At 37.1% G+C, this 26,413-nt stretch overlaps 2 protein-coding genes and 1 long non-coding RNA gene across 3 annotated transcripts; 1 reads left to right on the top strand and 2 right to left on the bottom strand.

Annotated features, from left to right (window-relative positions):
- Positions 1–11,089: 11,089 nt before the first annotated feature.
- Positions 11,090–13,075, bottom strand: LOC104887395 (SPX domain-containing protein 4). Its single transcript, XM_048638411.1, is given in 3 exon segments — positions 11,090–11,562; positions 11,647–11,824; positions 13,013–13,075. Coding segments are annotated over 3 exon segments (714 nt in total).
- An 873-nt stretch (positions 13,076–13,948) lies between these two features.
- On the bottom strand, positions 13,949–18,959 carry LOC125495131 (uncharacterized). Its single transcript, XR_007271813.2, has 2 exons — positions 17,728–18,959; positions 13,949–14,235 (listed from the first exon to the last, which is right to left on the bottom strand). It is a non-coding gene; the product is annotated as an uncharacterized LOC125495131 (long non-coding RNA).
- A 2,753-nt stretch (positions 18,960–21,712) lies between these two features.
- Positions 21,713–23,172, top strand: LOC104887317 (mannose/glucose-specific lectin). The gene is made up of 4 exons (XM_010671931.4): positions 21,713–21,872; positions 22,017–22,217; positions 22,495–22,755; positions 22,946–23,172. The coding sequence occupies exons 1-4, from the start codon at positions 21,852–21,854 to the stop codon at positions 22,961–22,963; spliced, it is 501 nt and encodes a 166-aa protein (XP_010670233.1). The 5' UTR covers positions 21,713–21,851; the 3' UTR covers positions 22,964–23,172.
- Positions 23,173–26,413: the final 3,241 nt, after the last annotated feature.

The raw sequence follows: 26,413 nt of genomic DNA, 5'->3' as shown, positions 1-26,413 counted from the left end.
CCAGCGAGGTTTTTCGAAAGGCAAGCCTCCTACCGACGCTTGCGCGGCTTTCGAAAGGCATGCCCGTTACTGCCATCAACTGATGTTTAGGGAGGATCACCATCTCACCAAAAACGCTAGGGGGCCCATTACTGACAGAACACGCTTTCGAAGGCAAGCCCCCCTACCGACCGCTTGCGCGGCTTTCGAAAGACATACCCGTTACTTACCATGAACTGATGTTCATAAGGGTTACCATTCACTGATACACTGGCCTCCCCGTACTGGCCAGACACAGCTTTCACAAGGCACGCCCTATACTAACCGCTTGCGCGGCTTCAAGGCAACCCTTACTTCCTGAAAGATGTTCCGAGGTCCTAGTGCGGGTGAACAAGCCCTTCGCACTCGTCCGCAGCTTCCGAAAGACAAGCCCCTCTATCGGCCGCTTGCGTGGCTTTCTATGGGCAAGCCAACTACTACCACAAACTCGTGTTCCGGGGATCCTAGCGCGGGTGAGCAAGCCCCGTACTTACACAGAAAAATGGCTTTCAGAATGCCGCCCTTTACTAACCGCTTGCACGGCTTTCAAAAGGCAAACCCATTTACTTACCGAGAACCGGCTTTCGGAAGGCAACTTGGGCAACCTATGTCAACAGACAAGCCCCCTACTGACTCGCCAAGGCTTTCAAGAACAAGCCCCCCTACCGACCGCCTGCGCGGATTTCGAGGAAGCATGCTCCTTACCGACCAAGACTCGATGTTCAGGGGTCAAGTTGGGCAACCTAGCATCATCGACCGTTTTTTCACATTATGCTTCCCAGACCTCTTTTCAATAAGGGCACCGCCCTCATCTCCGAAGTGCCACCGCACACAGATAGTGGCACCCGTAGCAGCACGGGTCGTCGAAGTGGCTTCGGAACAACCGAGCGTCACATGGCGGATAAGGGACATGGGTCATTCCGCCAATTACTACCCGTAAGGGTATTTTCGTCTTTTCCTGCACCGAAGGATATTTCCGTCTTTTCCTTACCCGGGACATTTTATCGGCGGGACATCGGGCGAACTTAGGGTCCCATGCGTAGCTCTCGGGTGCTACAGCACAGCCCTTGGGCATCATGAGGCCGCGTCGCCCAGTGGCCTCGCCCATGGTAGGCTCAGACACCACAAAGCACTACCCCCCTAAAGGGGTTTAGTGGGGAATAGGGCTATTTCCCCAATGAACATACTTTTGACAGTAGAATCATACGGCCTTTTACTCACGAAAATTATATAATAGTGCCCAGTTTTTTTTACATGAATCCACTGTATATGACATCAAGTTTTTTTACGTATTTTTGTTTCTGGAAAAAAATCTTTTTTTGTGAAAAATGGGCTAAATGTGGCGAAAATTAGAGAAAATAGCGAAAAATATAAGGAAAATTGAAAAATTCTGAAAAAATCTGGAAAAATATGTCTTGACATATACTTAATTTATGTACTTTTTTTTAAAAAAAAATTAATATATTTTCACGAAAAATGGGGAAAAAGGGCTAAACATAAGGAAAAATAAGGGAAAAATAGAGAAAATTCTGGAAAAATGAGGAAAAATATGTTTTCACCTATACTTAATTTTGGTATTTTTTTTTTTGAAAAAGAAATATTTTTATGAAAAATAGGCTAAAAATAGGGGAAATATGAGAAAAAAAGGGGAAAATAGGGAAACATATTTGATGGGGTTAAAAAACATTTTGGGGATACTTAGGGGTCCCAAGATATTATGAGGGGTGATTTGGATCGATTTCAAGTGCCATAATAGGACTTTCCAAGCACTATATGAGGCGTTTTGGGTCCATTTCGAAGGTTATGCTTTGAGAAAGTGACTCTTTCTTTCTCATGTTTGGTGTGGTTGAGATACCACCTATATTGAACCAAGTGATAAGAATTCCCATGTACAACTATGCATCCAAGCACTATATGAGGCGTTATGGGTCCATTTCGAATGTCATGCTTTGAGAAATTGGCTTACTATTTCTTTCTCATCTTTGGTGTGGTTAAGATCCCACCTATATTAAACCAAGTGATAAGAATTCCCATGTACAACTATGCATCCAAGCACTATATGGGGTATTTTGAGTCGATTTCAAATGTCATGATTTAAGAGAGTGCCTACTCTTTCTTTCTCATGTTTGGTGTGGTTGAGATCCCACCTATATTGAACCAAGTGATAAGAATTCCCATTTACAACTATGCATCCAAGCACTATATGAGGCGTTTTGGGTCCATTTCGAATGTCATGCTTTGAAAAATTGCTTACTCTTTCTTTCTCATCTTTGGTGTGGTTGAGATCCCACCTATATTGAACCAAGCGATAAGAATTCCCATGTACAACTATGCATCCAAGCACTATATGTAGCCTCTTGCCCTCTTACCCTCCTGCCCAAGTGCTTAAGTGCATAGTGCTTTAGTGCTTAGTGCGTGCGCGCGCGCATGTGTGTGTGCACCATCAAGCACACCACCAAGCACTATATGTAGCCTCTTGCCCTCGTGCCCAAGTGCTTAAGTGCATAGTGCATTGTGCTTTAGTGCTTAGTGCGTGCGCTCGCGCGCTTGTGTGTGTGTGTGCACCATCAAGCACACCACCAAGCACTATATGTAGCCTCTTGCCCAAGTGCTTAAGTGCATAGTGCATTGTACTTTAGTTCTTAGTGCGTGTGCGCGCTCGCGTGTGTGTGTGTGTGCACCATCAAGAACACCACCAAGCACTATATGAGGCCCAACAACCCATGCACCACCGAGCACAATGCAATACGAAGAATCAAGCTACCATGCGCCACGTTTCATGCACCAAAAGGGTGGTGCATCGTAAAGCATCACGCACACCACCAAGCACTAAGCACTAAGTGGGGCCCAACCACCCCAAAATTAAGTATATGTGAAAACATATTTTTCCTCATTTTTCCAGAATTTTCTCTATTTTCCCTTATTTTTCCTTATTTTTAGCCCTTTTTCGCCATTTTTCATGAAAATATATTAATTTTTTATAATAAAAAAATACGTAAATTAAGTACATGTCAAGACATATTTTTCCAGATTTTATCAGAATTTTCCCAATATTCCTTATATTTTTCGCTATTTTCTCTAATTTTCGCCACATTTAGCCCATTTTTTACAAAAAAATGATTTTTTTCCAGAAAAAAAAAATACCTAAAAAAAATTGATGTCATATATAGTGGATTCATGAAAAAAAAAACTGGGCACTATTATATAATTTTCGTGAGTAAAAGGTCGTGTGATTCTACTGTGAAAAGTGTGTTCATTGGGGAAATAGCCCTATTCCCCACTAAACCTCTTTAGGGGTGTAGTGCTTTGTGGTGTCTGAGCCTACCATAGGCGAGGTCGCTGGGAGACGCGGCCTCACGATGCCCAAGGGTCGTGCTGTAGCACCCGGGAGCTACGCATGGGACCCTAAGTTCTCCCGATGTCCCGCCGTTAAAATGTCCCGCGACCATATCGGCCCAAGTTCCCTTGAGCTCGTCTAGAGAATCTGTTTGTTCGCATCTTCAACTTGTTTTTTACTTTGTGGGTGACATACGGCCAAGAATGCAAATTTTACCCTGAACTCAGATAGGAAACTCTTGATTGGTCGACAATCAAATTGTGCTCCATGATCAAAGACTATTGCAGCTAGTATTCCAAAAAAAAGTTACCCTGAACTCAGACATGAAACTCTTGACTTCGTTTCACTTTATATTTGTCGTCGGCTTAGCCTTGATCCATTTTATGAAATAGTCGATACCAACAATCAAAAAATTTCAGCCACCAATAGTCATTGTAAATAGCCCGAGGATATCCAAGCCCCATTGCGCAAATAGCATCGGGCAGCGTATTGGTTGGAGGTCATTTGCGGGTCTGTTAATGATAGGAGCAAACTTTTGACATTTGTCACACCTCTTCATGTCCATCTGTGCATCTGCTCGTATAATTGGCCAATAGAACACTGCTCTCTGAGCTTTCAATGTTAACGCCTTTCCGCCAATATGGTTCCCACAAATTCCTTCATGGATTTCTTCCAGTATTTTACAAGACTCCTATGCCGTTACACATTTCAATAATGGCAAATCGAAAGATTTCTTATATAACTCATTCTAGTAGATGACATACCAACGGACTTGCCGCTTTAATTTCCTAGCTTCCATGACGTTTTGAGAGAGTGATCTCGTCAGCTTGTACGCTACTAGCTCACTGAACCATTCACCCTAGCCTGCTGATTGATGGTATTCACGGTCACAATCTTCTGAGTAACGCTTTTTTCTTTCAGAATTTCTAGCTTGATTAATCTTTCTATGTTCAGAGTATCAAAGATTACCAAATTTGAAAGTGCATCTACCTTGGTGTTGTCGACCCTAGGAATGGCTTGAACCTGGAAAAGATCCAACTAGGTTATCATCTCTTTGGCCTTCTCAACGTATTTCTGCATATTCTCTTCTCGGACCTCGAACTCTCCTTTCAACTGTCTATTGACAAGTTGCGGGTTCATTTTCAGAGATACGCTCTTTTCCCCCCGCAGCTATACAATTCTCAATCCAACAATCGCGGCCTCATGCTCAGCTTCGTTATTTGATGTCGGTAAGGTGAATTTTTTGGCTTACTAAAAAATGTTCTCTTTCGGACTAGTCATTACAATGTCAGCCCCTGATACACTCATGGCAGGGGAGCCATTCACCTCCAACATCCACGTATCTTTTTTAACTTGCTCTTCTTCTTCATAAGATGCTTCTACGATAAATTCGGCTAATGCTTGGGCTTTTACCGTGGTTCTAAGCTTGTACTAGATGTCATATTCAGATAATTCAACTGTCCATTTCCGAAAGGCGGTCTGAACTATCCATTTTTAACAGGGCTTTTTCTAGAGGCTGAATGGCCAGAACATGGATGAGATGATAGTCAAACTACGGCCTGAGCTTTCTTGCAGCGATTATCACCGCCAACGCCATATTCTCGACCAGTTGATAACAATTTTTCGGCCAATTCATATATGATTGACAAAGTATATTGGCTACTGCCTCTTCTCCTTTTCTACCCACAAAATGGCTACGATAGTTTTTTTGGCGAGGCCGAGATGTAAAATTGCAAAGTATCTCATGTCTCTGGTCGAGAAATGGTAGGAAGAGTCTTCAAATGCTCCTTTACCGCGATGAAAGCTTTTATTTGCTCTTCTCCCTATTCAAACTTTTTATTTTCTCTTAACATTGAGAAAAAAGGTAAGGCCTTGTCGGCTGACTTTGAAATGAAACGAGTCAACACAACCATCCTTCCCGTCAACCTTTGTATATCTTTGACACCTTTTGGTCCCGGCAAATATGATTCTAAGAACATTATCCATGTTGGCGTCAATTCCTCTCTTACTAACCATGAATTTCATAATTTCTTGCTCCCACTCCAAAGACACATTTGGGTTGAGCTTCGTCTTGTATCTCCATAGAGCGCTAAAATTCTCTTTCAGGTCGTCAATGTGTTTGTGGTCAGTCTTGCTTTTGATAATTGAATCATCCACATATACTTCAATTTTCCTCCTCTTCTGATCCGCGAAAACTTTGTCGACAAACTTCTTATATGTGGCTCCAACATTTTTCAAGCCAAATGGCATTGATTTGTAATTGTAAACTCTGCAGTTCGTGATAAATGCAGCTTTCTTTTGTCGGCCTCAAGGAGACTGATTTGGTGATACCCCGAGAATGCGTCCATGAAACTCAATAGCGCGTGACCGCTAGTATAGTCCAACAGTTGGTATATCCTTGGCAACGGATATCAATCTTTCGAACATGCTCTGTTAAGATCTGTAAAATCTACACACATCCGCCATTGCCCATTTGTTTTTTTCACCATAACAACATTTGCCAACTAGGTAATCACATACCTCAATAAAATCGGCCGCCAGCAATTTATCAACTTCTTTTTTGATGGCCTTATTCTTTTCTTCTACTTGACGGGACGAATTGCGTTGTCGACATTCAAACGATGAACCATAATGGCCTCGACATCTCACCCACTGAGAACGCGAATACATCAGCATTTTCTCGTAGGAGAGTCATCAAGTGATCCTGACCTTTAGGTCCATGTCCGTTTCGACAGCGAGCGTCCCTTTTGGATCGTCCGTCAACATTTCTTGCTTAGACTCACCATCAGGTTTAGGCCTTGGTGCATCATTTGGCCGAGTTTCCAGCTCTTCCATGGTTATTTTTCCATGGCGTTCTCATTTCTTTTCTCTAATTGTTCCTCCTCTGCTATTGCTCTCTTTTTAGCGATTTTTTCTTTCCTTGTTGGTGGACTCATATCTTCAACAGGGATCCTCTGTGCCGGCTGCTTCAAGGCCATTAAGTAGCACGACTTAGCTGCCTCTTGGTTTCCTCTTATCTTTGTTGGTGTACCTTGGTTGGATACATACATCATTGTTAGATGATTGGTGAATACCACTCCTTGGACATCATGAATGAGTGGCCTTCCTACTATTGCATTGTATGCTCCCGGAACATCCACTGCCAGAAATTCTGCCATCACATCCTTAGCGCAGTAGCTCTCACCAACTCTGACTGGAAGCTTTATGATCCCCTTAGGTATTGTTGACGCCCTAGTGAACCCTATCACCGGGTATCTTACCGGCTGAAAATGCTCTCATCGAATCATCAACTTCTCCAATGTCGACAAAAAAGAAGATGTTGGCAGAACTTCGTCAATCTACCAAGATTCTATGAATCAAACAGTTTGCAACTTTCAAAGTGACCACCAGGGGGTCACCATGGGGGTATATCACATGCTTTGCGTCTTCGACCAAGAATGTCATGGCTGGTGGTTTCTTCCAATGGCAACCCTGATTAAAGTTCAACTGATGCTTAAACTCCTTTAGCTTGGCCTTTTCCCCACTGACACTTTCGTCATGAATTGGGCCGCCACTAATTACATGTATCTCCCCTATCCGAGACTAGATATTCTCATCTCTGGACTTCGCTAAATCGCCCTCATTTGTCTGAACTCTATTATGAGTGAAATAGCCTCTACGAATGAGAACTTCCAAATTATCTTTAAAGTGTATGTAGTTCTTAGTCATGTGGATGTGATCCCCATGGAAATTGCACCACTTAGTCTTGCCTCGGTTCTTGTGGAACATCTTCCTTCGACGTTGCCACTTATCATTTTCGTTATTCATAGTATATATATTTGTGCTCTAGATGTTGTGAGGTGGGTGTACGCATCAAACTTCTCTTTGCGTTCACCTCTTTCTCGGTCACCACTCTCTCGGTCATTGCCTTTCTTGACCATGTTGGATTCTTTTCTTTCATCGCGACCATGATCACTTTCGCGATCCTTATCCTTGAGTGGCTTTTCATCCATCTTTTATTTTCAAACTACCTATACTGGTTACTTGCAGGCTCATCAAATTCTTCTCCTCTTATGAAATCATTTGCTTTCCCCACTACCGGCCCCAGCGACATGAAAGTCTTACGATCCAGATAACTCCTAAACGTGGAACCCTTTCTCAGTCCCGTCATTAAGGCCAGAACCGCCACATCCTGCTGTAAGCGGGAAATAGATACGACCTCAACATTGAAACGACCGATATAGTCCCAGAGAGATTCTTCTTCTCCTTGCCTGATTGACAACATTTCCCTAGTGGTGCGCTCACAGCACCTATTGTAAGTGAGTACTGAACATGGATGAAATTTGAGACTTTTGAACCAGGTATGAGAGATGCCAGTAAGAGTGGATGGGAACACCTTACACCATATATCATTCACTTGAGTTTACAGGTATAGGTGTCGTTCATAGGCTGCGACATGATCGTCTGCATCTAAGCTACCATCATACATGCATGATGGCATCTTGATTATGGGTATGGGATGATTCAGAATCTCGCGCACGAAGGGAGAGAGCTTAGGCTTGATCAACAATTGTCCGCCAGCCGAATAGTTACTAGCACCATTGGTGTTGTACTCTCTGAGGGAATGACTATGATTCTCATCCTCCAAATTGTCAAGCTCTTTGGTCTCAATAAGTGTTTCTTCATAGTCGGTGTCATCTAACTGCCTTTCCAATTGACGTCCCTCACGAGTAAAGTTACGCATTCTCCTTATCGGTGTTCCGTCAGCAATTCTAGCTGCCATAACATGTGATTCCTTACGTTGTGGATCGCCTCTAACATTAGGAGTTGAGGTGCCACCATTAGGATGTGGAACGCCCATTAACATATGAATAAAAGATGTTGCCTTTTTCAGCTGCTCTGGAGAAAACTGACTCAGGGGAGCCAGATTGAGTGGAGCTCCATTAGGGTTTACCTGAGATACATTGTTCTCAGGAGTCTACTGCTCATTGTTGTTCCCGGGTACCTAAGGGTTGAATTGTGGTGCACCGATAGGTCCACTATTGATTGGTTGGAAGACGCTTAGCCGGTTTCAAATCCTGGTGGACCGCGACTTATCTTGTTTGTTTTATTCATGATTATTTCACAGAGATGGGAAGCCTCTCCTTCTAGCGCCAAGTTGTTTCCATGTTGAAACAATGGCAGACCTTAGTGGTGTCCGTCAGTAAATGAGTGGGCGTCCGAGACTGGAAGTCTGCAAGAGAGCAAACATAAACTACCCTCGGGGGGGGGGGGATGCGAGGAAACCCCCTTAGACGATCAAATCAGTAAGTTTCCATTGAAGATTTTAGATAGAAAGAGAAAGTAGTGTTTAGAATATACCTCCAGAATAGTACCATTTGGCTATTTATAGGAGTATTGTTCATCTAACAGGATGCATAATCCATTGACACGTGTGCGACTGAGATGAGTCTGAGTGGAGGGAAGATTCCTTTATTTAGTCCTCTTCGATGGTTGCGAGCGCCATCTCGGACCATAATCAAGAATGGCATAACTTATCCTAGTGAGGTCGCGTCTAAAGAGATTCATGTTAGACACATATAATGTGCCCAATAGCAGACTTGGTTCTACACATACAACAAGCACACCTCACAGCTTAACAAGAACAATCATAGTAAAAGATCAAATGGTAACAACAATACACTCCAAAAATCATAGTTGCACGAACCCTGTTCCGATGATATATTATTTCTAAACAGTTTATATGACAATAAACAAACTATTAATTTAGACTCAGCTGAACATACACTAACATATCATTGTGTTCCTGTTGAGAACAAAGTTAAACAACTGCTACTCCCTTTCCTCGATATCACCTTACTATCTAAGAATTATGATATGGTGTGGTTAAACTAAAAAAATACAAAACCAGTTTTACATTCTAACCTTTACCCAAAGAGTATAACTATTTAGCTAACTGTTCTCCACGAAACAAATAGGTATAATGGCATTCTTGCTCAAACTGGCAATACCTTAGTTTACTAGAACAAAACGTCAAAATGTCAATATACCTTTTTTCTATGGAGAATAGTTTTGTGAGTAACCTTTTTTCTTAGCCAAATGCTAATTTTTACTGTTAGAGATTAATCTAGAAAATTCTAAAGGTTTGATATGATGAAAAATGTTAGAAAAATATCTAATTTGTATCTAGAATTATCTTGTAAAAAATCTAAGATATTTGTACTTAAAAGAAAAATCTAGAATCTAGGATACAACAACTATAAATAAAATATGTGCATGAGTTGAAAAGGAAGCCAAACAAGTGAGCTCCACACAAGATATTAAAAAAGGTAGAAACAAAGGGTTCTACCAAGGTGAATGAGAGACATGAGCTCTCACAAATACACTTATACAATTAATTATCAATGAATATGCAATTTTATGATACTATTCTGATCCATCAAAACTTCCGCATGCGCCACAAATTATATCATTGGTATCGTAGCCGCAAAAGTGGTTACGAAGAAGATCGAAGGCCCGAGAGATGGAAATCAAGCTTGTAAGAAGAGACTTAGAGGAACAATCAAGGTAAGTATCTGATAAAAAATTTCAAAGAAGATAATTTAAAAGGTTATGGAGATAAAATAAAAGATTTTCAGGAGAAGACAAAAATGACAGATATGTTTGGAAATTAAAATATGATGATGTAGGAAAAAGAAAAGATGAGATAACTTTTGAGAAATGTTGAAGATTAAAATGTAGGATAAGTTGGATGCTTGATGACATGAACATCAACATATGAAATTAGCATTAAAAGAAAAGGAAAGAATAAAAAATGGGAGAATATTGGTGACAAGAGCACCAATAGTTGGGAAGAAGAGGGGAAAAAAACAAAATGAGAAGAAAAAGGAGAAGAAGAAGAAAAAAAAAGTTCAAGAGAAAGATTTTGAAATTTGCTAATGACATGGGCATTAGTAGAGATGATTGGTGATAAGAGCATAAATTAAAGAATGGAATTGGATAAAGATATGTGAATAAGAAAATGAAAAAGTTCATATTAGGAGGAGTAAGTTGGTAACATGATGAGTACCAACCCAAAACATTGAAGATCAAGAAAATGTGATGAAGAAACGAAGGTAGAATGGTTGGTAACAAGGGTACCACCACAGAGAAGTGATAATCAACAATATGAAAAGAAGAAAATGGAAGGTGGTTGGTGACGTAGGCACCGACGAGGACGAGAAGAAAATTTCAAGAATCAAGTTTGGAGATAGATGATGACAAGTGCATCAACCAGACTTTGAAGAGATCTTTGGAAGAAGCATGATGAAGTACAAGAATCTTCTAGATTAAGGGGGAGTGTTAGAGATTAATCTAGAAAATTCTACATGTTTGATATGATCGTGAAAAATGTGAGAAAAATATCTAATGTGTATCTAGAATTATCTTGTAAAAAATCTAAGATATTTGTACTTAAAAGAAAAATCTAGAAGCTAGGATACAACAACTATAAATATAATATTTGCATGAGTTGAAAAAGAAGCCAAACAAGTGAGCTCCACACAAGATATTAGGAAAGGTAGAAACAAAGGGTTCTACCAAGGTGAATGAGAGACATAACTCTCACAAACACGCTTATACAATTAATTATCAATGAAAATGCAATTTTATGATATTATTCGGGTCCATCAAAACTTTCGTGTGCGCCACAAATTCTATCATTTACTGCTGAGGACCCACACAAGCTTTTAGCAAAAGCTGCAAGCTTTCCAACAATCATGATTCTGCTAAACCGATATCATCTTGGTCAGCGGTATCGTCATTATCTGAAGGTTGTGCACGGTTATTGTTGGAAGGAGAGTTCTCAGCTGTTACAGCTCCACTGCGTTCATCTTCTTGGTCCTTAAATATTACAGCAAAAGACAATGGATTATACGTTGAACTTATCCTGAGGCCTTGTATGGTTCTGATTGCAGAAAGGGTACTACGGTATATATCATGGGATGCATCCCCTAAGGAAGATGTATTAGAGGATGCAGGATCTGTTCGGTTTTGATTCTGAGGACCAGATATTGGTTCAGTGACTTCCTCCTCTAATGGGAAAAGGAGCTCTAGATTCGCCTCACACTCCCGTTCTAATCTGGTAAGAGGTTATGTGGTAAAGAAGGACTGATGTGCTGCAAGTTGTTGTAAGACTTAAGAGGTTCTGTGGTAAAGAAGGGATGAGTTATACTTTCGAAATACAACATCTCCCTATGATCAGGGACAACATCTCCCTATGATCAGGCACAACATCTTATGAATCAAACTAGGTAATTTATAGGGCAAAACACATATAGCGACTGTACCTGCAAAGTTGAGGGAGCTATACTTTTTCAGAAACACCATTTCCTCATGTAAAGTGACACATTCTTTGCGAATGTCCATCATTTCTTCACTGAATTCACTATTTGATGCAGGAGTTCCATCTCTTCTATTCTCCCTTACCCTTACAGTCCTTTCTTTAAATTCCTATAGTAATATATTTTTTTGACAGAAATTCCTATAGTAATATTATTAAGCACATAAACTTTGTCAAATATAGCGACCATGACACGTGATCATCATAATCAAGTAACATGTCAAGAAGAAATAGCAAAATCATGATAGAACTACTCAACATTAATGTCATTTTGCTATATTAATAGTCACTAAGTAGTGGTCTACATCATTATTCCATACGCAACATAAAAGCATGGAAAATTGAAAGAGATAAGGACATTTTTTAAGCAATGGCAACACTTGTAATTTAAATACACATACCGAGTATTAATGGGAGCTTTATAAGAGGCACCCTAAGATGTATGGTATTCACCCTATACCCTCGATATTTTCAAAATTCACCACATACCCCTTAATTTCTTTGTAATTCACCATGTGCCTTTAATGATTGATGACCATTAATTTTTTTATCATTAACTCCTGATTCCATCACTTAACCTTAATTAGTCCTTAGTTCACTCATTTACACTAACAACTTAGCATTGAAACAAAACCTAAGGCCAAAAAGAAGGAAGATCGTTATAGAGGGAGAGTGATTAAAGGGGCCATTGATAGTGTTTTAATGGTGATTAATTAAGGTTAACGATTCAAATAGGGGTCAATTAGGATTTGGTAACGGAATTTGGGGTTGATGATAGAAAAATGTGAGGGTATTTAGTCATTAAGATATATGGTGAATATTGAAGAACTTGAGGTATATATAGTGAAATCTAAAAAATGCAACAATATATTGGTGAATAAAAAAATTGTCGATGGTATATGGTGAAAATCCGTACTTATATTTATATTGTGGCAAAACAATTATAATACTTTAATCACCTTGGTCCATATACACACAGTCTCTTTTGTACAATATATATATCTCTTTGTTAAAATAGTGGTGAACCCACAAGGATCTAGGGAAAAACTGGGGAAAACCAGAAAATAAAGAAAAATAATAACAGTTATAGAATAAATACGCGTATTTTTTCATTAAATAACAATGTAGCTCAACAGTAAAACGAGAAACACTTTGAGCTCTTGTCTGTTATTTTTCCTTCCATTTTTCCCTTATCTTTTATGACATGGTTATAACTTATGTTTAATTTCTTTGTCTTCTATTTCCTTTTTTAATCCTCCTATTATTAATTAACTCCCCTCTTTATCTGCAAATCTCACCCTCCCACCAAGTATTAATACTTTATGGCATATTATCTCAGATAACCCTGATATATAGGCCATTTTTCCAAATACTCCCGATATGTTTACCCCTTATTGTGGATACCCCTAAACTTGTATTTTGTCATTAAACTCAACGAAGTAGCTAACGGCGTTAATTCTTTGACATGTATACTTAGTAACCTAATTTTTTAAAATAAAAAAATCATTTATGAACATCATCCCCTCTTGTTCTTCATATCATGTCTTCATCCTCTATCTCCTTTCCACCTCCGCCGTCACCCGTGATTTTCTATCTCCTCCTCCACCCCCTGCTTCACCACTTGATCTCCTCCTCCATACCCCTCTACAAGAATAACCCTCATCAACGACGGGAAATCCTGTTGCTAATGAACAGTTTCTCGTCGCAAAAGCCTTTTACGACGAGATTTATGTACCGTCGTCCGTGGTCGCAAAAGGCTCCGTCGCAAAAAATATTACGACCAGTTTGGATGAGCCGTCGTCATTGATATTTTACGACGAGGTGAAAAACTCGTAGCAAAAAGTTTGTATCTACGACGAGATTACCCGTCGCAATTGAGTTTTTGAAAATTCAAATGATTCTTTTTACGACTAGATTTTCTCGTCGTAAATCTCTTTTTTGAAAGTCATTGTTGACCTAACTACGACTAATTTCCGGTCGCAATTGTACTATTTCATTACACCACTAACGACCATATTTCTTGTTGCAATTCTTTTTCATGCATTTCTTACAACACATTTTACGACCATAATTCTTGTTGGTGTTCTTTTATTAAATGATTTTAATAGCACCTTTTTACGAACGCATTTGTTTCGTATTTTGACGGACCAAATTGTTACATTTTGCAACCATTCTTGCTTTGCATTCACTATATTTACCTATAAACCATATACTACTCACTCCGAATATCATGATAAAACATAATTCATAAGTACATAGATGTCCAAACACAAGTACTCAATAAAAAAGTATCTACAATCTTAGCCAACGGTTCAATACGATAAACAAGTCTAGAGAATATGTCAAAAGTTTCACAAGCTAAAAAACCATAACTATTGTAGTTCTTCCACATTGTAGAAAATGTCATAACCCGCAATGTTAGTCCATATCATTCAAACTCAAGCTTCACGTAAGGATCTCCTCCACATGTCATTGCTATTATTAGTTTTGCCCAATCACGAGTCGCCTCGCTGCTAAGCCCCTAAAACAAAAGGTAACAAATTATAAATTACAATGTATAAATTTATAACACATAACAGACAAAGTAGAAGTATAACTAACAATGAGAAAAAAAAATTAGTGTAAACTATGAAAATGAAGATCTAGAGGCCTTCTCCAACTAAATAAAATAGCATGAGCCCTTTTTCAAAGACTTGGAATAATGCTAAATTCCTCCATATTCTATTCCTCCATATTCAACAACTGATTCAAGTTGTGGGTTATCCACCTCTACCGAGGTGAAACTTTTGTATAGCAAGCATGTAGAACCTGGAGGAATTTAGCAATATCAAGATCAAAGCATTATCAACCCATAACTACAGCTCACAGAAGCAGGTTGGTGCTGAGACAAATGACCATGTTCAAGTTTTATCCAGCCACAATAAAGTGAGTATACTTTAACCTTTACATAGAACATAACTACTCTAATAAAACAACTTAACTATTGAAAGATTACTTTTCTCAGCTTGGACTGTAAGCAACAATCTGTGTAGTGCCTCGTGATTCCCAACTCTCATAAGCCTTTTGCCATTTGAGACTAAAGATTCAACTCTCATATTTTATTGAAAAATGAAAAAAGCATCCCCCCCAGCTAAAGTGGGAGATTAAAGAAATGGAAGGAAGTAATCAAGGTTGACAAAGACATGGGCAAGCCAAGCAAGAAAAGGAACAAACCTGTCCAAACCTAAAAGCACGAATATCATGTAGTTTAAGCAAAGTTTAGACCAACAAAGTCAATTAAAGCAACATTATTAGTGGCCACTAATGATTTTTTAAACCAACTCCCCCTTTTATTATATCACCTTGCTAACTAACCCAGTGATCACTCTCTTACTTGTTGGTAAATTAAGGTTCCTCCAGACAGACAGCTTGCAAGCTTCTTACTCTCAGCTGTATAATACGCTTGTTCATCATTAACTACCTCGACCAACTTAGTGACTGGAAACTTCGACAAAATATAAGCTTCTTACTAAACTTTTACCATTTTCCTTTCCCAACAGATTATCTCTCGATCAATTATGGAGTAACGAGTTGAGATGTTTCACTTAAGATATTTCAATATTTGTGCTAACAACTCAGTAATGGGTGTTTATTGTTGCTAAATTTCTCAAAGTGGAGCAATTTCCCAAATTACTTTTCATGTCCCTCCAATGCATCCTATCCATAGGCGCATATAAGATGAGTCCTAAGTTCAAAAACTTTAGCTTTTAACCTGTAACCCAAGTTCAACCAAACTTGAGTACCCTGCTCTTGCCATCCTCTAGAAAACAGAATAATCCATGCAGGCATAATTAAAAAAAAATAACCTCCTGTCTTTTTTTAAGCGTATGTGAGTTCCAGCACGTTTAGCAACAACTACAAACACATAATTCATCTAGCATAATGTCATAGGTCAGACACCCTTAAATGTGATCTGTTAGTTCAATCTTGTACACATTATTAGGTGAATGCTTGATCACCCAACAATTCAGCATAATGCACTCATCCCTTCTTCCTTACTAGAAAAAACGAAATTCCACACAAGCTTCTAGAAGCTCAACTAAGCTCCCCTAAAAAACAAACTAGAATGAAGATCCTAACTAAATTTTGTCTTACATCTTATATCTTAAAGTGGTCAAATATCAGTAACTTTCAGTCTTTCACCCAGCTACAACTGAAGTCATACGAGCTAGACTTTAACAGCCTTTAAAAGGTAAAGACTTTTATGTACCTACGCGATGATGGTGGCAATCTCAGCTTTATAACCATTTAATAAGGTCTTAAGAGTTACTAATGAGAAACAAGCTAGTCCATTAAGAATATTAATGCAGGAAAAATTCATCCCCAATACACATTGGCTTAACTGTCATTTTCTTACTGGGAGACACTCGATTGCCCGCAAAGTCCCATATGCAGGAAATATTTTCTCGAGGTAGTTAATGATGACTCCTTTTATTATATCAGTTGCTTGACAAAACGGGCTTGAAATTTGTAGATGTAGCTGGATATAAACTAACCTTTCCCGCAACCCTTGCACACACACCCCCCCTCCTACAACCCTGCATACGCACCCCCTCTACAACCCCTGCATACCCCCCCTCCTACAACCCCTGCACACACACACACCCCCTCTACATCTTGATATATAAGATATTAAATAATATTGCCAACTAGAAAAGAGACACAACACCTTCCCTTTTAAAATATCCCTGCACTTAGGTTCCATCATTAAAGAATCTTGTAACAGAAATTAAAATGATGTTGCTATACGCATTGCTCTTGGAGAAATTAAAATAATCGCAGAAACTAAGAAGGCTCTAACAAAGGCTGGCGTGAATGTGGCTTCCTTAGAAGATTTTGCTTCTAGGAAATTAGAAGGTTCCAAGAGAAGCAACCATGTCATACTAGTCAAGAATTTGCCTTTCAGTTCAAGCACTAGATGGAACTATCCCTAAGTTGTAATTTTTTCTAACATGTTGTAACCAGCTTAATATCAGCAGCAAATCAGAGACATTTAATTCTTTAAAGGTTAGAAAGCGTAGTAACCTGAAACGTTATGCATAGCTATCACATATTCCATTTCACTCCCACGTTTTAATAGCTTAGGTTCCATTATTAAAGAATCATCATTAGCTAGCATTAACAATGAAGGAGCAATAAGGAGTGATTCTTCATCAAAATCAGTAATAGAGGAAGAGTAAAACAGAGGCTTGGAAATGATTTAACAGAAGAATCTTGATAATCTGTTAAGAGGTAAACAACAGATTTAACAGAAGCTGCTGATTACTCTTGATGATTTAACAGATTCATCAAAATAAATAACAGAAGAAGAGTATATGATTTAACAGATTAGCATCTTGTGTTATACTACCTCTGTTTTTATTTAGTTGCAACACTTTCTACTTTTAGGTGTTTTTTATTAGTTGCAACATTTCCCTTTTTAAGAAAGCTTTTGGGATAATTTGTCTATATTACCCTCTCTCCCCCCCCCCCCAATTTAATTAAAGTACTAGTAGTAGGGGCAAGTGGGTCAATTATACTCTCTTTTCTCATTTCTTAAAGTTTGTGCAAAAAGGTGAATGTTGCAACTAAATAAAAACAGAGGTAGTATTAATGATACTCAAATTCTAATAAAATCAAACCAAATGAACATAAAACCAGCCAAATTCGACAATTGTTCTTCCAGTTTTTATATTCGTTTAATGAAATTCTAATAAAACCAAACGAACATAATACCAGCCAAATTCTAATAAAATCTTAAACGAACATAATACTAGCCAAGATTATGAAAATATTAAATCAAAATTATGCCTTGAAACTCGAAGAATAATACCTAATTCCCCTGAATCTGATGCCCCGAATCCAGTCCAAGAAACGCTCACTCTTCTCACCAATGGGAGAACAACAAAAACATGAAGACCGTCAATTTCGGCGAACAAAAACAAAAGAGAACATCTGATTTTGGCTTTAAAGCATGAAGGATGGAGAAACTTACCAGATAATCTGAACAAACGATTCACCAATTGGAGGAATTCGGATGAACAGAGGACTTCGTGAGTGAAGAAGCTCGAAGAAACCGAAATGGAAGAGTCTAGGGTTTTTTCAATATTTTGGGGATTCACAAACTAATAATATTTTTGTAACTTTAATAGTCTTTTACAACATCCCCAAACTAATAATATTTTTGTAACTTAATAGTCTTTTACAACAGTTGGTTCGGTTGTACTTACTAACTATATGGACGTTAAAAGTATTAAGAAATCGGGAAAGCTCCCGCTCTAGTTTTTTCGCACAAAATCGAACTTTTTACGATCAGGTTTAACCGTTTACCACCAGATTTAAGACTCGTCGCAAAAAAACCTTAATATCTACGACAGCTTTCAAAACTCGTTGTAATTGCTACTTTTTTACGACCGGATTTCCGCACGGTCGTTAAGGTTGGTCGCAATTGCTATTCATTCTTGTACTGAGCTTCACTACTCTATCTTATCCACCACCACCTGATTTTCGAATGGGAAAAGTGGAGCAGGCACTCCATACAGTTTCGAGCAGGAAGAAGGTATATGGGCTTTTGGAGCGTGTGATCCAAACAATATGTAGCGTGCGCTCGTTCTGGCATACGTGCCTGACTTCAAACATCTATGTTTCTTTCATTTTTCATTAGGATCGGGGTTGTGACCACTCGTTGAAAAGATATCGAGTCAAAGTGTAATATTTAACTTGAATCACTAAAGAATATTTACTGCACTAAAAGTTATGACCATTTGAATTTGACCCTTGTACACAAATCCTTCTAAAAGCTCTTATTTATCCCAAATTGCTCCACTCCATGCTTGGTGTGTGGTATATGGAGACCTCTATGGTTGATCCTACAATGTAAAACACAAATAAGCATTACTAAACCCTATATAAACAATCAAAATAACTAATATTCACAAATAAGTTATAAGTAACTCAATTAAATTAAATTAAGCAAAATAAGTTAGAAAATGATGAAGGAAGAGGAAAAATTATTGTAAACAGGAGAAAAATAAGGTATTTGAGTGATAAGAATATCACTCATCAATTAGCTACTTTTATTCCACAATGTTTTATTTTTGGTGAGTGGTCGAAGATTGTAGTTGCATGGATGGAAGAGTACTGAAAAGGGAGGAATATAGGGGAATGGGTAAGATTAAAAGTGAATGGTATATAAAAAAGTTTATTATGTATTTAGGGTAACATATAGTAAATACAAAGTGATATTTAGCAATCTAATGATTAATTTTAATTGCTTGGAATACTAAAAATTGCTAGTTTCTATGAATGAGCTTGATTGCTTGAGTCACCCATATCTTTTACAATATTATCTAGAGTATATGTTCTGTGTAAGCTATTGGTTGGTGTTATCATCAACTCAAAAGTTTATAAACTTCCATGAAAAGTTGTCGCCCTTAAAAACATGTAAGCTTATAAACTTCAAACAGGGCCGGTTCTGAGGGTAGGCCTCGAGTGCAACCGCCTAGGGCCTAGCTCATCAAGGGGCCCAAATTAGAAAATATGTCATATGAAGTAGTAAAAAAAAAAGTAATTGCTTCTGTGCGGGGATACTCGGAAAATACCGAACAAGAAAAGAAGAAAGAGAATATTTTAGGGACCTTTATTACTATCTTTTTTTCTAAACTTTCACCTCCTAGTTCTAATATTTTGCCAATCTCATGAACTTCTTCGTATTTTCCCAATCATCCCACCTTTAATTCAAATGTAAAACATTATTTTCCCCAAAAGGTTCAACAATTAGTAGCAAACTTTTGTCCAATATTCCCATTGAATAGTGATAAAGAATTATCATCTATAATTTGTATGGTACCACACTCCAATTCATACGAGTTTCAATCATCTAAAACAATTTTACTAAAAAAGTTTTCTCAACAAGGAGCTTTGAAAATCAATTGAAAAACTATTATCTATACTGAGTAAGTCTTGGGATAGACCATTAAGACCAAAAGGTTTTAATTTGAAGTAAAAAGGTTTTAGATCATAATCTTATAATCGTTGAGGTTTTTACTTAAAAGCATAAGTGTTAAAATTTTAAAACTTTGAACCTTTATGTTCAAACCTTACCATTTTATTTTAAACATAACCATGTACTCATAAATAGACCGTCAAATATAAGTCTGTGTATTAATTTGATATTTGATTTCTCTTGATTTTATTTTCAAATGTCGTTGTTTCGTAATAATATCTTTACACATTCTATTAATTTTTTTCTAATATTTTATTTTTTTGAACAATTTTCTTCCTTTCCAAATTTTTATTTTTCATATGGGTGTTTGGGTATTTTTTATGGATAGATATAGTTTTCTCTTTTTGGTGATAAATGATAACCTTACCATGAGAAAGACTTTTAGATTATTCAATGATAATGGAGTTCAATACTTAAGAAATTATTTTAAGAAAATAAGTTATTGAAGAAATAAACTAAAGCGTACTAATACCACCATATTTCTAAAAGACAAAGCTATATTTGTTTTTGCATAGGTTCGAGACACAACTTCAAAAATTAGTATCTAAAATCAGATATATGAAGAAAAAAAATCTATATTTTAGGGCCCATTTTTCGTTTTGCGCCTAGGGCCCCAAAAATGTCAGAAACGGCACTGACTTCAAAAAGATTTATTCTTGGATACGTTTTATTGTGGTTATGATAAATGGTTGCAAATATTCGGATATGGTGGATGCATGTTATTTTCAACTTTTCCAAATCAGAGATAAGCATTTAAGCATATCATTCAGAATTCAGAATTCTGCTTGTTTTGAACGCTTTGAAATAACTATTTTTGTGACATCAATTATAATGGAAAAATCTATCACTAGCTATACTACTACCGCGTTCGTCTAGATTTAGATTTATTTGTCATAGTCAGATTATACGCTATAGATATTATTTTCTCTACTTACTTTGCTACTCCCTCCGATCTTTATTAGTTTATCTGTTTTGACTTTTGACACTATTTACATACATGACTTTGACTATCTCTTGTAATTTGTATTTAAGGAAAAATATAATCATGTGAAATCTTGTGGGATTCGTCTCGATGTGTATTATATCCAAATATCAACTTTTTTGTAATTTTTGCTTATCGAAAATTAGAGATATTAAAATTTAAATTAGTGTCTCGACAAATATGTCCCAAAGAAAGGGGTAGAATAATAAAGTCCAAGAACTATATAGTAATATAGATATAAGCTTATCAAAATACCGAGAAAGAACTAGTTTGAGCTCATCCAAAAATTGAAGAATATACTCGATCAAAGCTTAACCCTAAACTGAGATGAACTGGACTTGCAATCCAGTAGACTAAGTAATTATGTGAGCCAAACTGACCGGGGCGGAACTAGAAAAATATTTTGGAGGGGGCCAAAAATATAATTTATATTTTTAGAAGGGGCCAAATATAAAAATTAAGCTATTTTGTTTTTAAAACAATTCATTTTCGACATCAATTTTAAGAAAAACTCAAAAGTGAGATGTGGCCGCGGCTCCCACCGGTCCCTGTGATGTTCCGCCCTTGCAAACTAACATATCTGCAACACCCGAAATAATCGGTTACAACCCCGAGGATTGCCAAAGCTGAACTGAACTCGACTAAACTTAAATACTTCCTCCGTTTTAAAATAGATGGTACATTGTTGACTAAAACGCTTGTCGAGGCACTACTTTGACTACTAATATCTTTAATTATGTATTAGAGTAAAGTATAAAATTTTGATTTTCTGAAAATATACATTAAGACAAATCCAACAACATATTACATTATAACATTTGATTTTACCTAATAGTAAATAATGCATGGTCAAACCTCATTCATGAATAGTGGAAAAGTCAACAATGTAGCATCTATTTTGAAACGGAGAAAGTACGAATAAGTGGCAAGCATTATGGACCAACAGAATATGTTCTTCGTAATAGCGTAGTATAGGAATATCATTAATCCATCATATAGGCAGCATAACGCCCCTTACCTCTTCATGTATAAATAGAGATCTAACCTCCTCAACTTCAGCACATCACAACATACTTACTACTCAAACTTACTACGCACCAAGTTTCCATCAACCACTTTCTAAGCTAAGAAAATGGCTCAAGCAATCGCCAAGGTACGGTGTGGCAAATTTTCTAATCTTTTTTTTTATCTTTCTCGATGCATCAACTCATACTCCATTTTCCGTTTCCTAATATGTCATTAAGCAAATAATTGTCAATATTTATATGTACGTCTACTTTATTATGTGTTTTGGCAGAACCAAATTGTTGCCAAGTACGGACCCTATGGTTCACAATTGCCAGAAAACTACTGCATGGTACTCCAAGAATGTGAGCAGATCAAAGAAGTTATCATAAGGCATGGCTTCATTGTTGACGCCCTTGGGTTCGTCATATCTAAGCCATGTGGGCGTACTGAAACCAAAATCTTTGGTGGTAAATGCGGAAACGAGTCCAGGGTTAGTACACAATTATAATATTGAAGACAATTTTGATCTTGCAATTACATACTAAGTTTTAGTAGAGGACGTTTTGAAAATATAAAACAGGAAAAAGATGAGAAAATAATTTTTTTCGTTGGTAGATTCTCATAATAGGATGATTAGGATTTCAGGATCGCAGTACATTATCATCAATCTTATAATTGTAAGACAAAATGGTATCTAGCTTCTTGTATTTCCGAGAATATTACTAATTTCCCCTTTTTTCTTACTTTGCATGCATTTATATATATAGATCGTTCTCAAGTGTGGTGAATTCATCACACAAATTTCTGGAACATACGGAAACTACAAGTACCAGAACAATGAATGCCTTATTGGTACACTCAAGATACACACCAACTTCTGCCCATCAGGATATGGACCATATGGACAAGGAAACGGTATTGAATGTCCACGCAGTTTCTCTTCTCCGCTCCCAACTAAGGGCCCTATTGTTGGATTTTTCGGAAGGCACAACAACTACCTCGAGTCCACTGGAATATTCGTCAAAGAGGTAAATCCTGATTGCCTTTTTTTCTAATACAATCGGCTTTGTTTTAGTACCCAACATCTTTAAGAGAAAATTTCCTATGATGCCAATATAATTGTAATTAAGGCTACACTATTTAGCTAGACACGTAACAACTAATTTGTTAACTTTACCGAATTGCTAATGCTTTTATTTGTCTTCTTATGAAACTCAGGATTGCCCATGCGCTTAAGTATGCTGTTGAAGTCTTTGGTTATGAGTATTAATGAATAAGTAAGGTGCTTCAACGATGACCTCCTACATTTCCTATTAGAAGCCACACACTTATCTTATGTGATGTCTTGTAATTGTGATTTGTACTCATCATCTTGAGGAGCATTGTATTGTTGTCTTTGTTGTCTTGTATGTTTGTTAAATGATATATAGCTCTTTTTAAAAATATATATTGGCCTTGCATATAATTAAAGCATCATGAACCAGTAATAATGCGAACTATCCAACGCCAGCTAACGTTGAGGATACAAGTTCCTAAAACCCATCAAATTCATACATTCAGATTTTTCTTACTCTTATTCTTTTCACATGTATTCACTCGAAATTATTATTCATGGTTAAAAAACTGATAATACTTATGATAAAACCGATGATAAACCTCCTAATGGCTTTTAGACCTATTCGATTTCTTCATTTGACCATAATAATTAATAAGTCTTATGTGATCACCAACTATACATGGTTTCATTTAATAAAACAAAAATAGTAGACCTTTACTAGTCTGATTCTATTATATATTTATATTGGCCACTCCTTAATGGAAAAATATTTTTTTAAGTGAAAAAGCAGGCAATATTATTAAAGAATAATGTTCGGAGAGTCCAATACAACTAGGTCGGAGATTCACATGCGACCATCAAGCCAAACCTTATCATAAAACTACAGGTGACACATTATTTAACAAGATGATGGGTTGTGGATATCATCTAGCTTAGTTGGTAAAGTCTTGTTGGGGTGGTATTCAAGACCTGTGATCGAATTCCGTCTACATCACTGCGCTTAATCGCACATTTACACGAAAAAGAACAAGATGATGGGCTATATCGTTACATTTTTCACGGTAACAAAAAAAGAATTAAGCTAATACAATATCTCACATTAAGTGAAAACCCATCAATTGAATAAATTACATATCTCACAAGTCACACCCCCAATAATAATGGCCCCATAATTTAATTAGACTTTTCTCCTATGGCCCTTTTTCGATTTTCACATATTTGATCTGTTTAGACCGAGCTTTATAAGGCTAGATAAGCAGCCACCAGCTAGTTTAGGAGACCACAATTATTTGTTCATTACAACAACTTAAAATCCAACAAGATCTAAGCAGGTCTATGCCATGCTATAATTTTCTTTGGAACACAGATTTCGCTTTCTAGAAATTTCAACCACTCGTGTTTCACAAATTATTTTGGGAGCTTTCGAAATTTTCCCTGCTTGTGACTAAATGAATATGTGGTGATTGTGGTCTCATTTTCATCGATTTTCCTCATTTATTAATTTTTGTACAAATCTCATATGTAGCAATTGAAAAAATGGAGAAAGTGCTACCTTCATTTTAAAATAGTTGCATCACTTTAACTTATACACAATTTACAAATTACATTTTGATTGTATTTTTTAACGAACATATACAAACAAAAGTTATTTGATATGTTATTGATTTTGTCTTAATGTATGTTTCCAAAATGTTAACTATTACTAATAAAATGTCATAGATATTTGTAGTCATAGTTGTACATTAACTAAGCATGATTACTGTCAAAGCGGTACAACTATAATATACCACAAATCCAGTATATTACTACTTGCTTTCTAAGTAGTTGCTACTCGTAGTTAAGATTATTTTGGAAACATCACTTATACTTAAGATCCTTTTCTCTAAGGAAAATTGATGTTATGGTTTTCAACAATGGCCAAATATTTTTTATAAGTCGCAATCTCAACAATTAATTATACAATAGAGATTCAACTTTAAGCTAAGAGATTTGAGAGGAAGTACGAGATGATGTTTTGTAAGTAGGCAAAATTATGTCCTCCAATTTCATTAACCAACCCACTTCTCATCTTATGTTTTGTAACGTTATATCCATTTATACTTTATTTCTATTGTGGTAAAGAATTACAATACTTTAATCACCTTAGTCCTCGTACACACTCTATTCGGTAAGTTGTATATCTCTGTTTAAATAAATATAGTAAACCTACACTTTTTTTTTGGAGTGATCCATTTTTGCACTTCTTCTGATTTTGGATCCACCACCCCTGCACACCCCCTGCCCACACCCCTGCACACCCCTCTGCCACACCCTTGCACCCCCACCCCCAGCCCACCCAGCAGCCCCCACCACCCCACCCCACCCAAAACCTCCCTTCGCCAAAAAAAAAAAATGCAAATGAAATAATATATGACAAGTGGAGAAAGGTAATAATTAACTTCAAATACATATTTAATAATGTGAAAAGTGTACGTAAAATTGATAGAAACTACTACATTCGAGCTAAAATGTATCATATGCAATCATCGGTAATGTAGGACGCCAACTTATCCCGAAGTTCATCTATTTCTTCTTTGGTGAAGTTCCTCAAACTTGGTGTGGATTTATTCTTATTCTCATCCCTTAACTCATCATCATCCTTCTTTTCTTCACATACATCATTCTTTACTCCAGAGCTTCCTATATACCTCCCCTGCTCACCATGCCAAATCCATACGTGGTATTGAGGCCTAAACCCACGGCGAAAGACATGCTCCCTACCACATGTATACTACTAACTTGCTCACATTTCTAAATCCAACAAGGACAATAAAAGTCGACGCTCAGAGGATGTTTGATATTCTAATGCACTTTACAGAATTCCGAGACCCATTCACAAACTCAATCGATTCACGACTACCATACATCCAATACGATCCATCTCATTCAAGAAGACCACCTCTAATAATTAACACAACATTCATTATAATGCATCAATCATTATTAAAGTACATACACTCACATATTCAAATCACACACGTATACAGCAAGCTAAGATAGTGACATGTTCAATTGTATGCATGCAGCCGAAGGTCCTTATCACTCCAACTAACCCATCCTTGGACGTCTAATCTCACTAGTGAATATATGCCAACTTTTAATTCTAAGGAAAATCCGGCAGCATTTCCCTACAGTTCTCCAAGTACACAATGTAGATAATTGCTTATCTACATATGTACCCAGAGAACAATGTAGAGAAACGATAAGCCAAGAATTTCCTCAGAATTGAAAAGAAGACACACATTCACCACCTAAGTGAGATCAAACGTCCAAGAACATTCCCAAACCGGGGACTATTCAAGACTTACTCCTAATAAGTAAGTCTTGAACGGGTATCTAGGCATATGATAATGATTCAAACAACTTGTAGATTTCATATATAGCTAAATCACATTGCGTTTTCATACAATCTCATATTAATAAATTATAACTTAATCAATTTGAAGCACATGACAACTTTGTCTCATTATCAAATTAAATCAAACAAAAAAAGACAACGAAATTAAACTAGTTACCTCTTAACACCAACGACGAGCAATGAAGAGAAAAGAGATACTTGGAACTTTATTTGCCTTCCTTAGCCTTTTCTT

Source organism: Beta vulgaris, chromosome 2, assembly GCF_026745355.1.
Source record: "Beta vulgaris subsp. vulgaris cultivar EL10 chromosome 2, EL10.2, whole genome shotgun sequence".
Lineage (NCBI taxonomy): Eukaryota > Viridiplantae > Streptophyta > Magnoliopsida > Caryophyllales > Amaranthaceae > Beta > Beta vulgaris.
The sequence above is the reverse complement of the archived record's forward strand: the minus strand, read 5'-3'. Positions and strand labels throughout refer to the sequence as shown.